The sequence below is a fragment of the Artemia franciscana genome, chromosome 2, assembly GCF_032884065.1.
Source record: "Artemia franciscana chromosome 2, ASM3288406v1, whole genome shotgun sequence".
Lineage (NCBI taxonomy): Eukaryota > Metazoa > Arthropoda > Branchiopoda > Anostraca > Artemiidae > Artemia > Artemia franciscana.
This window is the reverse complement of record NC_088864.1, coordinates 54,745,149-54,762,650: the sequence shown is the minus strand read 5'-3', so window position 1 is coordinate 54,762,650 and position 17,502 is coordinate 54,745,149. Positions and strand designations below refer to the sequence as shown.

The 17,502-nt window shown below is 34.6% G+C and overlaps 1 protein-coding gene across 2 annotated transcripts in view; it reads right to left on the bottom strand.

Moving 5' to 3' along the window:
* Positions 1-17,502, bottom strand: part of LOC136043753 (suppressor of lurcher protein 1-like) — an 840,975-nt gene that overhangs the window by 138,201 nt on the left and 685,272 nt on the right. For both annotated transcript variants that reach the window (XM_065728675.1, XM_065728680.1), the window contains 2 exons: positions 15,152-15,342; positions 2,145-2,355 (listed from right to left, as the gene is read on the bottom strand). In XM_065728675.1, the coding sequence (XP_065584747.1) occupies positions 2,145-2,355; positions 15,152-15,342 (402 nt within the window). The remainder of the gene's footprint in view (positions 1-2,144; positions 2,356-15,151; positions 15,343-17,502) is intronic.

Sequence of the window (17,502 nt, the reverse complement as noted above, 5' to 3'; positions counted from 1 at the left end):
AGTAGTAATAGTTGCAGTAGCAGCGGCTATAGTATTGGTAGTGGTACATATTGGTATATGTGTTCGAGATATCCAGTTAAATGATTTATATCTATTCACTATCAATAAAAGGGTTTCATCCCTATTTTGAACTGTTTTACTTTCGTACATTTCAAAAGGAGTGTAAAGTGTAGTTCTATAGATGGCAAAATAAATACATTTTTTTAAATGTTTTCAAGATGGATCAAAAAGTAAGAAATAGTTTTTATTTTCGAGAATTTATCAATATAAGCGAAAGTGACCCTCAGCATATTGCTTTTTTGGTCAACTGATCTTCCCCCAAAGCATGCCCTGGAAGTTACAACTTAAGCCATTCCTGAGAAACACTCTTTTAACTACTTGCTTGAAAATAGTGGGTTTTGATTTAGTTCAAATTTCCCCTCAATATTCTCTTAAACTTTTATCTTCATATCCTTAGTCTTAGTACCACTAGTATCATAGTAGTAGTAGATATAGGAGTAGTAGTAATAGCATTAGTAGTAATAGTAGGAGTAATTGTATTAGTATTAATAGTAACAGAAGTAGATGAAGAAGCAGTAGAATGCACATGTTGCATTTTGTTCAGGAAATATCCCCCTCAATCATGCCCTAAAAGTTTCAGTTTGATATGCTAAGCCGTTCCTAAATTATTACTGATATACCGTATTTTTTATTTAGTTCAATATTCCCCTCAATATTTCCTCAATTTTTCACATCAATATACCCAGCCTTAGTATTAGTACCTACAGATGTACAAAAGCAGTAGCTGTAGTAGCAGAATGATAGTAGGATTATCTGTGGTAGCAATAATAGTAGTAGTAGTGTGCAAATATTGCAATTTTGGTCTATTTATCGTCCCCCTCATAATTCTCTGAAAGTTTCAACTTAATACCCTTATTCTGTTCAGAGTTACGCCCTTTCGACCACTTGTATGTTCATAACGTATTCAGATTCAGATCAACACTACCCTAAACACTCTCTAAAAACTTTACATGAATGCCAGTGGCCCTTTTGAACACCAAAGTTTAAACATGCCGCCATTTCCCAGAAACAAATGCAATATGTAGACTTTGAGTTACATAGTTTACAGTCTTTAACCCGAGGGTTTTGGGAAGTTTACATCCCCGGAATCGTAATTATTGGACCTGTCGACTATGCTGAACAAAATGGCTATCTCATAATTTTCACTCACTAATTAATTTGATGTGTTTGGGGAACAAAGGGGCGAAGGAGGGGAGCTGGTCACCCTGCAATCAAATTAGAATCTAATAATTTTTTAGTCAAATAAGCTTCTTCCAGAGTTTCCGCAACAATCCTTCTATGCAAAGTGTCTTGGAGAAAAAAAAAATCTTCGTTCTTTACTTAGGCAGCGCTATTGTGCTGCTCATGATACCTCATCAGATTTTTGCTTGTTATTAAACAAAAGGACAATATTTGTCTAAGAAGAGTAATAGTGACACTAAGCCTAAAGCAAAAAGAAATTATTCTGCATTTGAGGAGGGCTGTCACCCCTTCAACACACCGTTCTTTACATCAAAGTTTAACTTGTGATTAGCTGAAATATTTTTGAAAATAAAGCCCGTTGGTGATTTTTTGGGTCTTATTTATCCATTGTCTTTCGAAATCTCAAACTGAAAGTTCAAATGTTGAAAGCAAAATCAAATAAAGACAGATTCCCATTCTTAAGGCATAGTGAAAAAAAGCCACTTTTATCACACTGCTCTCCAAATAGAGAGAAAGAGCAATTCTTCCTCACACTCAGAAAAATTTATGTTTGTTTTAACTTCACTTTCGCTCTTTACTTTCCTTTAAACACTTGTTCGTTTATTTAATTTGTGTTCATTTTTCCATGTTATATTTGGCGGTAAAAGATTGTAAGAGGTTCTCTAACCCTCCCTAAATGATGTCCCTAAACTATTCAATCAAAAGTTTTAAAACCATTCTATTACTTCAATATATCACATACCCGATCCTTGTTGTTCAACAGTGCACCTTTTCTGCACTCAAAGTGTGTCCTCAGTAAAAGGAAAATAAAAGGAAGCTTTATGTCACTTTGTCTTATTGCCGAACTTCTTTGAACTTGGAAAAAGGGACCCATAAAAGAAATAAGAGACTAAGATACTCACGGAGGGAATCCTTCTACATCAAAAGTATCAAAGGTGATCCGAACTTTCTCCCCAGGTCTTCCATAAAATAAGTAATGACATTCAGTTGATCTTGGATAAAAACCTGGAAAATTTGGACTCCAAAAGGAACCATTTCGGGAATTATCGGTACTATTGAAGCGAAACAGGCAAGGGTGGGTTATGAGCTGTTCACCGACTGTGATGCCGAAATCTGAAGATAAAATATGCAAATCAGTTAAAATAAAACCTAAGATACTAAGTTTTTAAATGTATCTTTGAATAGTGGATATACTGATATAAAGACTTAATTTATCCGAAAAGGCCATGCAAGAAAGTCTTTGAAAATTACATATTAATCACAAAAACAATAACATAACAAAGCATAAATTTGTCGAGAAAAAATATAGTATTTTAGTTAAAATAAAGATATGTTCAAATGAAATTAGATATAAGTAAAGTAAAACTCTTAACAAAGAAAAATTAAAAAAGAAGAAAAAGATTTGATGGGTCAAGTCTTTTTTAGTTACGTGAATTATTAAACTTTTTAGACATATGTTTAGTACCCTTCTCCTAGAAAAAAAACAACGAAATAACATTCAGTTCAAAATTATAAAACTGAAAATTTGGCTCATAACTGCATATCTTTATAAACTTATTTTACTATATTTGTATAGAAAGTAACTCAAAGACACTTTATAAGCTTAATTAAATAAAAACAAGTGTTTTTCAACTGAAAGTAAGGCGCAACATTAAAATTTAAAACGAACAGAGATTAATACGCATACGAGGAGGCTCATCCCCCCTAGTCAATACCTCGCTCTTTATGCTGAAGTTAAAATTTTGTTCCAATCCTTTCAGAATGACCCCTGAATCACAAGGGCTGTTGGGTTAGAATAAACAGCTCTTTAGAAAGTACTAGAAAACTTTAGCGTAAAGAGCGAGGTATTGACTAGGGGGTGAGCCTTTTATGTAATAATTTCTATTCGTTTTAAGTTTTAATGCTGCTCCTTACTTTCAGTAAGAAGAAAATTGTTTTTTTTGTTTAATTCCTGATCTTTCTTGAATAATTTCGGCTTTTCATAGAAAATGCCCTTCCCCCAAGAAAAATTTCTCCAGAGAGAGATCCTTCCAGTTAACCGCGTCTCTTTCCATTCCACGAAAAATCCCCTCTGAAAACGTCTGTATACTTCCCAATAGCCAATACTATACGTAAACAGCGGGCAAAGTTCATAGCTTGCAGCCCTTCCCCCGAGGACTTTGGGGAATCAAGTCATCCTCAACAAAGTAGCTATTAGATTTTTCGACTATGCTGAACAAAATGGCTATTTCAAAATTTTGATCAGGTGACTGTGGGGAAAAATGAGTGTGGGAGGGGGCCTAGTTGCCCTCCAATTTTTGGTCACTTAAAAAAGACACTAGAACTATTAATATACTTTGGAAGGAGCCCTGCTGCGATATTATAGGACCACAGGATCTATACGATCACCTCTGAGAAAAAAAAACACACAAAAAAACACGCATCCGTGATCTTTCTTCTGGCAAAACTTACAAAATTCAAAGATTTGTAATTGAAACCTCTACAATAGGGTTCTCTGATACGTTGAATCTGATGGTGTGATTTTTATTACGATTTTATTAATTTTAGGGGGTGTTTATCCTTTTTTCAAAAATAAGACAAATGTTGTAATGCTTGCAACTTTTGATGGATAAGAATAAACTTAATAAAACTTACACATCTGAAATCAGCATAAAAATCGGATTCTTTTGGTGTAATCTATCGGTATCAAAATTCTGTTTTTAGACAGAATCTGTCGGTATCAAAATTCTGTTTTTTAGAGCTTCAATTCCTATTGAGCTGGGTAACTCCTTACTTATAGTTTGTTACCACGAACTGTTTGATTACGTAAGGAAGAGATTCTTATTTTGGCAGTGTATTATATTGTATATATTGTAATATATATATATATATATATTATAGTATATATAATATATACAGTGTATATATTGACAGTATATTAGAATCAGAACTTGAAATAATTTACTCATTCAATTATTTTTAGATTTTTTGTTATGTAAAATTTATGGATTTTTTGCGTCTAAGCATCCAAAATGCAACATAATTTTCAATGCCAGTCAAAGTATTGATAGAAAATAACTTATTAAGAAAACCATTTCAGTTGTGTACTAAAATCCAATGGGTCTTCTTTATATTTTCTCTTTTTCTTTTGGCTTTTCCTTTATATACTACATTAATTAAGGTTTTAATTTCTTAGACTTAAATCCAAGCCTAAAAATTTAAAAAAACCATTTTTTCTGAATCACAACCAAATACAAATAAGTAAGTCCTATGAAGATATCCAGACTGATGTTCCTCAGTTTTCCAATAATAACCGATATGTTGCATGAAGTTTTTTTGGTATTGTAAAAGGTTTCCAAGTTCATGTAAATGACTTGACTATTCTCTGGAGAAGGACAACCTTGGGAATTCATAGTAGAATCAGTAATAAACACAATTACTATTACTCGCAAACACTTTTTGGTTAGTATTGATTTTAAATCTCATAAGAAATTTGCCTATCATATCGTTTGAAAACTATAACTAATAGTTATGGTTCAACGCTTTCAGGGCTTAAAAAGATCTAATTCACTGAGAGATAAATTCCCAAGAAGGAGCTGTTCTTAAAGAATCCTGGGACTTTGAATGTCTTTTAAGAAAAAAGTCATTGTTTCAAAAAGTAAATGAGAAAAAAACATCTTCCAAAATAACAGTTTACTGCCGCGATTACCAAAATGGGGCACAAGCCCAACCGGTGGGGCACATAAATGCTTTAATTGGTGATTGGCAGGACATGCACTCTTCGGCTGTTTGCAATTTATAGCCATATCTTTTAAAAAAAAAGCATTTTTTTCATGTGAATGTCGTACATTCAAATGCATTTAAAGAGCAAAAGTTATATACGATAGGATGAGTGTATAACTGAAAACCAGGCCAAGAACCATAGTGAATCTGATTCCAGGCGCAACTGAAACCCCCTTTAAATAAACTACCGTGTATCTGAGCCTCCATGGAACTGAACCCTAGTGCAACTGAACTTCCGTGGAAATAAACCCCATTTAACCGAACCCTTGTTCAACTGAGCCCTCCTTTAACTAAACCCTATTTATATCAAGCCCTGTGTCACTAAACTCCACTCAAGGCCTACGAGTAAGTTATAATTAGCACTAGTTAAAAGCTGAAATTTGCTTCTCGCTTCGTTCACATTTTCTACCTATATTGCCAGCATTGCCAAAGCTTTGGAAGAAAATGTACTGCAAAACGCCCTAAACTGTACGACTGATCGAAATATTGTAGCATGTCTATTTTTTAGCGCAACACGCAAAATTCCGCAACACTCGGACGGTCGGAAAACTACATCATAATAAAGAGAAAAAAGTATCAATATCTGCTTTCAAAGATATTTGGGAGATCTCTTTTACCCTGCGGAGAAAATTTTGGCGTCACTCCACCAAATAACAGAATTTCAATTCAGTAACAAACAGTCAACAACCTTAGTTTTATACTTTCAAAACTGAACTGAAATTTCCAAATATAGACTCAAATTTCAGTACAACATACAAAACACAATCAATTAAGTACATCTGAGGAACTTCGATTTATTCCAGATAAAAAAAAAATACTAAAAAACAAGAAACAAGAACTGTAAGGAAAACGCGGAGAGATCGACCGGTGGACATAAACTGCAATCGAAAGCCTGTATGGTACATCTGAATCAGAAATTGTATCGTCACTTGCAGCAGCAGATTTCTTATATCCTCTTCCAGTTCTTCTCCAGTTATGGTGTGTCACCATGCTCATTAGGGGCTTCCAGTCTTTGGTAACAACTCTCTTAGCACCCAGAAGAGCATTCAGGGTAGTAAAGCCAAGTTTGTTTCTCAACTTGGTCTTGTTGAGATTAACAGCAGGAAATCTCTCTCACAGCAAGCAGATAAATGAGGTAGGATCAGCATTTTCATCATGAATTCACCCAAGAACGGAAAACAGTGTGAGCTTAAATCAAATCATCAATATTTTATTGGGTCCTGGTATCCAGCATTTGACATAGATGATAGATGTACCCAGCATTTGACATAGACTTTCCCTAAATTGAGAGTTAGTGACCCCCCCCCATATCACAAAAATTCATTCCTAGACAAATTTTCTGTTTCCAATTGAAATGACACTTTGAAACATGACCAATGTTATTTAGGTTATATTAACTTCATTGTTTCGGTTTGTGTAAGCAGTTAGTTACATTGTGAAATTGGACCTGAATGCCCATATGCATCAGTCATAACAATCAGTGGAGGATCAAGGTGGTATCTTTATTTTTCTTACTAAGGTATGACAGAAGTCAGCCTGTTTGGCTTAATTCTTGACTGATTCCTTTCACCTTGTTAAGCTTGGTCCGCTCCTACTTTAGATAAACTGAGGGGTCTGAAGATAAATGAGGGATAAAGTCCTTGTATATTTTGTGTCTATTCAGGCAAGAGTTTCGTTGTCATACCCCCCAATTTTCAATTCTATTTTAAAAGAATGTTTGTACTAGCTGAGAACAATGTTGGGTATTTCTATCGTCTATGCCGAATGCTGGATACTGGGACCCAATAAAATATTGATGATTTGAGTGAAGCTCAGAAATCAAATAATCATAATTCATCTGTAGTGATGTAGGTCAGGGTTAGGGTAGCAATAGCTATCCGGCGTTTGGCATAGGGTATCCAGCTTTATGCAAAGGCTATGTCAAATACTAGATATACCCAGAATTTGCCATAGAGTATCCAAAAATCAGGGCTTTGTGATTGACTGGAATACTCCCAAAACAGAATTCGATTGGTGCTATCTAAAAAACGAGAAATCAAGAGCAACAATGTTCTTTTATTACCATGTAAGCATAATTCCTTCAATACATTCCATAGACTATAGTGGGCCTACAGAGTTTTCCCACAAAAATCACGATTTGCCTAGCCTAGGTACTATTTTTACAACTATGTTAAGCATGTGATATGGCCCCTTCCACAAAATCTCCACAAAAAAGTTATGTGATGGCAGATTGAACTTACAGGATAGGATCCACCATCAAACATACATAACAAAGTGGAGCTTCATGAGTTTTAGAAGGAAATTTATTAATTGTCAAGCAACAAAATCTAGAGTCATAGGATAGGAACTACTTGGATTAAAAAAAAAAAATATACCTATGTTCAGGTTTTGTGCTTTCCGATCGACTTTTTGTAGCCTATCCAGTCATACACAAACTCTCGTTTTTAGATATTGCAACCGAACAATATTGAGGCACCATAACATTACACTCCTATTTATAATGTTTGGGCACTGTGTCCTGTTTCAAGGAAATGGCATAATCTGATTGAAAAAAATATTTACAGCATATGATTTTCATTCCAAAAAATGTTTCTAGGCGACCCATGGCTCCCACAATTTGAACCTTGAGGATTTGTATATGACTAAGCCTATTGCTCCTTCATATGGGTATAATTTGTTCCAGTGCCTCTTGGCACGAAGTCCATGTATTTTATTTTGTTGTATGGATACATTACTCAATTATCTAGGCTCAGTGGTTTCCATTGATTAGATAAACACATCGCGATAAACCTCCCCTTTCTTTTGAGTTAAATTTCCGATTTTTTGACGCCTTCCACCTATTTTATACTTACCGTACAGATGGCTGTGCTGCTTCACGCTATATTCTGACCACAAGAGGTCTACAACAGGCACTTAAATAAATGTATAAAAGAAAACTTAAAACTATAGAAGAGAAAACAAAAGAAACTACAATTCCCTCCGCACGCTACGTTCTGACGTCCAGTCAAATCTTATTGTACCCTATTTTGTAAAATATACCAGGAAATTTGCGATTGCACCAGAATGTACCTTTAGAGGTGAAATGTACCAAAATGGTACAATTGTACCGCTGTTGGCAACACTGTATATAGCCAATTTCGGTCAACTAAACTAAATTTCAACAAAAACAAAGAACCAGTAGGGCCATGATTGCAACTATTTTCGTCATTAGCGGCCAATAGAAACGCTTCTCTTTCAGGATGCTGCTTACCCGTCTTTTTTCGCGCATGGCAAACTTAGTGACTGCTCCATTCAAGTTGGACTTATCCATTCTCAATTTAAATGACAAATTTTGATTTCTCTCCCTGTACTTGGTTTAATACTATAATTACTATGCTTTAGAATGTCTGAATGGGGAGGAGGGTAGGTCGTCGAATTTTGACGTTATCCCTAACATCTTAAATAGCTTTTTCTTTGGTCTGGCTTATGCTTTGATGGGGTATAGTCTCTAATGTAGGACAATTTTGTTTATGGAATGGATTTCCATAGGGAAGATATTCTTTGGGAAGGGAGCTTTCCGAGGACGAATTTGAAACAATTCCTGTTCAATTTTTTTTTTTTACTCGTCTTACATTTTCTTTGCCAACTCAATTTTTCACGTGGAAATGTTCCAGGGGAATTACCAAGGGGCTATGGTTTGACTTCCGAGAAAATTTCCATGGAAGGGGAGATTTCCCGAGTGATTGAGAAATCGACTAAAAACTAACATCTTTTTCGAATGAACGTATGCTAAGGATAAGTTTTCAGGCTAAATTGTCCACAAAAAAAAATTTACAGGGGGAATTTTAGAGAGGATAGAGCCCTCTAGAGGGGATTTTACTGAGGGCGGTGTGTACACTCTACATTGAATGAAATTCTTACGCAGGGGTTTCCCGTGAGGGTGGGGTATATTTCATGGAGATGAGCCAAATTTACCGGTGCTATTTAAATACGATCAGAAATCAAATGAATAGCACAAGTTTTTTTTTAACTGTAAGTAAGGAGCAACATTAAAACTCAAAATGAACAGAAATTGTTTCGTATATGATGGGTTGCCACCTCCTCATTATCTTGCTCTCTATCGTACGATATTGCATCATACTTGTAAGACACTGAAAAACTGACTATGGGGGTAGAGTTGCACGAGGATTTAAAGGGGGCCCAGGTGCGCGAGGGTTCAGTTACACGAGGGTTCAGTTGCATGAGGCTTCAGTTGCATAAAAGTTCAGTTACACAGGTGTTCAGTTGCACGGTGGTTAAGTTGCACGAGAGTTATGTTACACAAAGGTTCAGTTGCTTAGGGTTCCGTTAGACGAGGGTTCAGTACCAATGCAACAACCGTTCTTGTATTTCGAACTTTGAGTGAAGTATGCTGTATGCTATGTAACATAACCATAACCAGTTAACGCACACCTTTACGGGATGGGGAATATAAAACACAAATTCCAAGATCCTCAAATGGTTAGCAATTCCAGCACCCCTACGATGTTCAAGTGACCGGCTAGTTCTGGGGAGAAAAAGAAAAAAATAAGACACTTTCTCGTAATTTTTCGAGAATCTGACACGTAATTATTTTTAATGATGAAATGGAAAATAGCTTCTGTCACGGAAGGGAAAATAAACTTTATTTTAAATGAGTTTTTTTCACTTGGTGGTTTTTCAAAAACCCTTTTTTCCATTTGCAATGGCGATTGTGAAAGCGGGTAATCAAGAATGGACTTTAGAACCCCCAGCGTATTGTTTTTTTTTATCATGGAGATTTCAGTGGTAGACCTTATATGATTTTAAGCTTGGCACTCCAGAGATGATACTAAAATCACTTGGATTTAAAGGTGTGCTTTTGTTTATAATTTGAATATTTTTGTGCAGTTTTGTATAAACCATTGCCTTTTAGTTTAAAAAAATTATCATATTAGGTTATATCATCTGATTTGGCAAGTTGCCAACCAATTGTCCAACATGCCCTTCCAACATAATATGGTGAACATCGCAACAACTTGTTTTACCACAATGTCCATTAAAGTCCAATTCATCCCTTAGGCTTTTTAAAAGCATCTTAATTAACGAGCCAACAAAGTGTTTATTCAGGACACAGCGTGAGAAATTCCCAACATGACGATTTATGTCGAAAAAGGTTTCCCAGCTTATACAGTTTCAATTGTTTTGTTTTTTTTGTTTCCATTTCTAAGAGGAGTCTAAGGTAAAATAAGATAAAGTGAAGATCTGAGAAAATTCAAGAAACAAATTTTATTGAATAGAATTCTTTTGAAGAACGAAGCCAATGATATTAAGCGTGCATCAAAGTCAAAATTTTTATTTCCATTCTTAGAATTTTTATGAACAGGTTTCATAGGAAAAATAAGTAATTTTTACATTTTGCAAAAACCCAAAGAAATTGTTAAAAAAGAGTTTAAAGAAAGAGAAAAAATTGAAATAGTAGAGGTTGGCAACACTTAAGTATGGCTTCTTTTTCTTTTCAGGAAAACATGGACGATTACTAACAAGAGATGTGGCAAAAATTATAAAGGCTGAAACTAAGGCCCGGGTGGGCAACTATGGCTTGTTGTATATTACTAACCAGAGCATACTATACGGCCCCTACTCAAAAATCTCTTACAAACTTACGCTAATCGAAGTTAATTCGGTCGGATAATATATCTCCGTATATCTCCCACGGTTTTCTCGAATATTTCCTTGGTAACTGTATTTTCGTTCAATCGCAAAAACGCAAAACAACGCATGGCTTGACTTTGGTTTTAACATGGAAAGTTGTATGAAAGCTATAATGTGGAAGCTGACCGAGGTAGTCACTAAAATAATAGTGGATACCAACGAAAGATAAAGAAAATAACATGAGTTAGTAAAAATTAGAAGAAGGAGAAAGCAGTTTTCGCCTAACACTCCTTAATAAAAGGCGCTGCAGCTGAAGCCTGTTTGGGGCTGTGTCATAAGATCGTAAAACGAAACAGGTCTTATTCTCTACTCAGAGACTTCTGTTATGGATTTTAAAATATACAAAGTTCCCCTTCTGTTCTGTTTTAGTGTGGTTTGTAATTTTTTCGGTTGGCTATTTCCCCGTTTTTATATATGTTTTGTGCATATGACCCTTAGGCTTTTGAGATGCACTGACCTTTTTATATATCAAACATACATTGATAAGAAAATGCCAAATAAAAACAAAATAAATGTAATTTTGTTTTTTAATACAGTGTGAATGTTAAATAAGTAATATAAGTTTATATGCTATCATTCATCGTAAAATTTTCGTAAATTTTAGTTAAGTATATAAAATACTTTCAGCTTCAGTGAGCAATGAAATTACAATCTGGCCCTCCAAAGAAATTGTTTGCCCTCCAAAAATAAAGCAATGATTTGTAAAGATGCCCAAAATTAGCACATGCAAAGCTAAATGCAAATATACATACATATGGCAAAGCCAAAAGTTCTTCCCATCTTCCTACACCATAACCATACACCTGCCACATACCATATACGATACTTCCTACACCTGATACCATAAAATCAAAGACTTAGACAATTTAGATAGTAACGTTGAAAAGGGCCAAAAGTTTGCCGGTCTCAATAATACAATTTCTCAAAAATTAACTTGTACATTGAATCAAATGTCAAATGACAGTAAAACAAAGTGAAAAGAAAAAACTTATTGATAGAAGTTTTGTATTTGACTATTATAAAGGAAAAATATTTTTGGTGCATATTGCCCCTTGGCTTTGAAATGCACAGATATATCTATTTATGTATCTAAACATACATACATTGATAAAACAAACCAGTATCAAATAGAAAACAAAATAAATTTTATTCGAATTTTGTAATACAGCGTGAATGTTAGATAAGTAATGAAATGTTATTTATTCATTCGCAATTTGTCGTGAATTTTAGATGAGTATGTGAAACCTATTTAGCCCCAATTAGCAATAAATTTTAAATTCTGCCCCTTCAAAGACAATTTTTACCCGTTCCTGAACTAAAGGAATGGTCTTTATATAGCTGTGAAGTTGTCAAAAACTAACACATACTTATGACAAAGCTAAAAGTTCTTTTCCCTCTACCATGACATGAAAGACTTGGACAACTTAGACAGTAATATTGAGAAGGGCAAAAAGTTTCCGGGTCTCAATAACACAACTTCCCAAAGAATTAACTTGTACACTGAAGCAAATGTCAAATAATTGTAAAACAAAGTGAAAAAAAAGTGTTGACAGAAGCTTTTTATTTGGCTATTATACAGGAAAACTATGACCAAATTGTTTGAAATGATATAAAAACTCAAAAGTATGTCAAAATTGTGCTCATTTACTTGGTTTTGAGACGCGACTGCAAATCCGCATGGTTTGTGCAGAATTCATTAATATTCAGGAATATCTATGTAAGAATGTTCGTAGGCAGTCTAGTTTTTAGTTAATTTTCAAATGATTAGCTTTTTGACTGTGAGTAAAGTCTCAATTGGAGCGGGTATTATGGAAAGCGAGTACTCTGTCTTACATGCCTTACTTAGTTACGAAAATTCATTTTCTACAAAGGGTGTGAATAGTGTACTACCACAGATAATTTGTGGGTGTGTTTTGATCATTTTTAACCACATTTTTTACATATGCACAACTCAATCACCCATAGGACCCTACCAGCTCTCGTACCTCTATTGCCCATAAAAATTCTTCACTCCTACGAATTTCCATCAAATTTTTCTCATCGATTAATTCCCTATTTACATAGCTCCGCAACCAATATACACCCCCTCCTTAAAGCGCTTTGCTAAATTACTTATCGCCCAAACAACTTTGCAATATGAAACTCCTTATCCACAAAATTCTCGAACCAAAAACTCCCCGGAGCAGAACCCCACATCCTCGCAACCTCGTATCAAAATATTCTCTACTATTGGCCAAACAGGTGTTTTTTGGTTTTTTACTTACCAGCACCCAATTTCATTTATTAAATTGCAAATTTACATTAAGCGAGTTCTTTTATTAACTTGCCATAGAACTACTACGAGTGCAACAATTTGCATCGAAAGATTGTTAATTACAAATATGGGTTAATATTGGAACAGAAAATTGCAAAACAGAAACAAATCCTGTGCAAAACAAAAGAATTTTCAGTTAAAAAAAAAGAACTAACGTATAAGGCTTTTACGTCGTTTATCATATTTCAGAAATAGAGTCGACAAGACAGTATAAGGATTTTTGTTGACCGCAAAGGCTAAAAAAAAAAAAAATCTCCACCAAATTTAAAGTAATCATCACACGGCGTTCAAAATTGCTTTCTGATCAAGGATGAGGATACGAATGAAATTTTTTTTCTTCCTTTCTGGTTTATTCTTGTAAATTTGTTTGTTAAAGGAAAACTGACATAGAATGGAAAAAGTGGCACCACAAATAATATTTTGTGTACAATTTATCAGATAAAACTGTAGCAATTTATCTCCAAGTGTTGACAACACTCTTGACATACTGTATAGTACCTATTTTATCGGGCAATCGTCTGGAACAACTTTTCAAGGAAGCTTCCTTTTGGTAAGGATTTGCCCAAGTGTGGCTTGGACAATTAAAACACTATAAAATCTAGAGACAATGCATTAGTATCAGCAACAAACCTGACATCAACATGTCTGTTAAACAATCAGTTATAATGACTAAGCAGAAATAATTTATCTTTTTTATCACACAAATGAGCAAATTTTAATCTACCTTGCTCAAAATTTTACTAGATCTAAGAAATAAAGATATGCTAAATCATTACGAAAGAAATTGTCTGTGAATAAATCTGGATATTCCTTTGAAAGACCATACACTAAGCAATAAGTTGCATGACATATGTCCCTTGATCTCACTGTATATACATGATATATAATGTATATATGTATATAATGTATATATACATGTATATAATGTATAGGGGGGCTGGTTAGTTCCAGTCAATAATAAATTGATTGGATATACTTATTTTGAACAGTGATTATTTATCTCTATTTTCAGTATTAGTCTAATGACAATTGTAGGTGTTTTATTTACATGGTTTGCACTTTGGCACAGATAAGAGGTGTATTTATAGCTTGTTATAACGACACTTAGGCTAATTTTATTCATAACTTTGAACACTGAGTCTCTTCTGCCCTTACTTCCAATGTGTAAGCTATATATACTATTTTGGCAAAGTGAAATACTGTTACACTGATCGATTGTTGATTGTTACAGATTGTTGTTAATTGTCATGTCACTTACATAGGTGAATACCTTCCATAAAAAGTTAGTATATAACACATTACAAGTTTATAACGTTGAAAACTATATTTCTCAATCATGATTGGACTTCACTGCTTCTTATGAAGCAACTGAGCAATCGACCTGTGGAAAAAAATTCAATGAAAAATTCTTCTTGGCTCAAATTGGGACTTTGCTAAATCCTGTTATTAGTAAAATCTAATTGTAAATAGGTCTTATGGTATTAAATTCCCAATTCATTCTGGTAGGGAGGAAGAATGTGATTATAAAGTCATTAGTAACACTTTCACTGACGGGAACACATTGGCAATCAAGTAGCAGAAAATTGTTATCATTCTTCCTTTTCCTCTTCCATGCTTTCTTCCCTTTTCTGGTTCCTCTTGCTATTCTATTTTGGTTGATTCTAATTCCTTAGGCTCTTTTTCTTCTTTAGGTTTTTCTGCTTCTTTAGGCTTTTTTGCTTCTTGATGCTTTTGTATTTCTTGAGGTTTTTCTTCCTCTTTAGGTTTTTCCACTTTTTGAGGCTTTTCAACCACTTTTTGCGTATTTTCTGTTATTCCAACTAAGTTTTTGGGTTGCATGTTGTGGTTCTTAGGCTCTGAGCCAAAAAGTCCGCTGCTGACACAGTGATGAATGTGAATTTTGAATATGAAATATTCAAATTGAATGATGAATATGAAATATGTGAATTTTGTTAAGGCTTAGATAGTGATTTATCAATATTTTCTTTACAAGAATTTCCACCTACAGGAAATTGAACTTACCTTGTTTTTCTAAACATAAGTTCACCAATATTTGTTGTCTGGTCTGCTAAAGATCTATTAAACTAGAGGAATTGTTTCCGCTTTGTAGCTCTAAGAAACTACAGAGTGTAAGATACTTACTTTCAACAAAAGCAAATTTGGCACTAAAACCCCTCCCTCCTTTTGAGCTTCCCAGGCTGAAGAAGTCTATAGTTATTGTTGCACCGTTGGACATCAGTTCTTTGGGTTTGATTATTCCACAATAGTCATCTATTTTCTCTTTCCGTCCATTAACTGTAACATACGCGGCAATTCTGTCGGCAACTTCACAACTAAAAAGGAATACTTATTATGAACCATTCTATAAACCAACTCAGGGTTACCAATTTTGTGGTCGATGGTTGTGTCGCCTGAGCATCCAAAAATGTGTCAATTTTGACTAAAATAAGTCCATCTTCAAATCTAAAAAACTACCCATAATTTTGTTGTCACCAGTTGTATTATTGACCAAAAAATGCTTTGTAAGCCTCATTAAAAGGGACCAGTTAACATAAAATATAATGAAAATGAAATATTACATATAAAACATTCATATAGTGTGAAAGCAGGAAATCCCTGACTCCGAAGAAAATCCTTTACTTGCGACATTTCTGGCAAAACCTGGATGCTAAAGAAAAACCACTGAGAAAAAAAACTGAGAAAAAGCGCTACTTTCGTGAAAAGTGATTTTTTTTAAACCAAAATATATATCAAGTATGGAAATGCTTATGTTTTACGTCACAAATTCTAAAAATTTGTCCCTTTTTGCCCTTGTGTCCCAAATTTCTAAAATGTGTCACTTTTTTGCCTTTTTATGTCATTCTGTTCCGGCATATTGGCATATGTCCTTTTGACACAAAATGTGCTCATTTGACAACCTTGAGTCAACTATCGTTCAGTTAGTATAGTTAGAACAGTTGATATTCGTTAAATGAGTCGACTTCAGTACTATAGTGGATTAAATGAAGCCAAAACTTCTGAATTTTGGCTTCCAAAATTATTCGATCAAAAATAGGTGTGCATTCTCTGCTCTGATTTTGTAGACCTTCAGCTTCTTGTGCGAATTGTCAACCAGTTTGAGGTAACAAACTTCAAGTAAGGAGCAACTCTGTTCAAAAGTAACCGAAACGGTAAAAAACGGAATTTTGATATTATTTGATACACCAAAAGAATCAGATTATTACGCTGATTCCAAATATATAAGATTCATTAAGTTTGGTTCTATCCATCAAAAGTCACGAGCCTGGGAAAATTTGCCTGTCTTTTGAAATAGGGGAAAACACCCCCTGAAAGTCAACGAATCTTGATAAAAATCACTCCATCAGATTCAGCTTACCTGAGAAACAGTTTTAGAAGTTTCAAGCTCTTCTATACAAAAATATGGAATTTTGTTATTTTTGGAAGAAGACAGATCATGGATGAGTGTTTATTTGTTTTTTGTTTTATTTTTCCCCCCAAGAGTGATCGTGTTGAAATAATGGTCCAGGAAGATCAGGAGAGGGTGCATTCAAATGGAAGTTAAAAGTTATAGTACCCTTTTTAAGTGACAAAAAAGATTGGAGGGTAACTGCCCCCTCACACGCCCATTTGTTTCCCAAAGCTATCTGATCAAATTTTGAGATAGCCGTTTTGTTCAGTCTAGTTTAAAGATAAAACCAATATGTCTTTAGGGGTTAAGTGACCCCCCATAGTCCTAAAGCCTGTAAGTTACGAAAATTGCCCATTGTTTACGTATAGTATTGGTTACCGGGAAGTATGAATACATTTTTCAGAGGGACTTTGCGCTTGGAGTAGATTTCCATTGAGACAATCTTCCTTGGGGAGGGAATATTCCGGGGGGGGGGGGTTAATTTTCCACCAAAATTTTACAATGGGTGGATTTGACAGAAATCCAATGCGAAATTCTTTTAACTGTCTTACATTTTCTTTTCCAACTCTATTTTGCATGTGGAGATGTTCTAGAGGAGATATCCAGGGGCTATTTGCCGCAATTTTTGATTTCCAGAAAAATTCTACGGGAGGGGGCATTTATGCAACGATTGAAAAACCAATTAGAGATTAAAGTCCTTTTAAAATTGAAGTATGCTAAGGATAATTTTTCATTCTGAATCGTCAACAATAAATTTTACGGTGAAAAGGGATTGTTAGCGAGGATACAACTGTCTGGAGGGAACTGGACGAGGAGGGGGGGTTATACTTTAAGTTGGCTGAAAGTTTCAAAGAGTAGTTTTCCGTGAAGGGGGGGGGGGATTTTTAATAAAGGATGAGCCAGATTTACCTTCATTCTTAGGAAAACGAACAGAAATTAAATAAAAAAAGCAAGTTTTTTAACTGAAAATAAGGGGCAACATTAAAACCAAAAAAGAACTGAAATTATTCCATATTTGAAGGGTTGCCCCCATCAGACCGGTATGTCCAACGCAAAGTGTTACGAGGTCTTCCCCGTCTTCGAC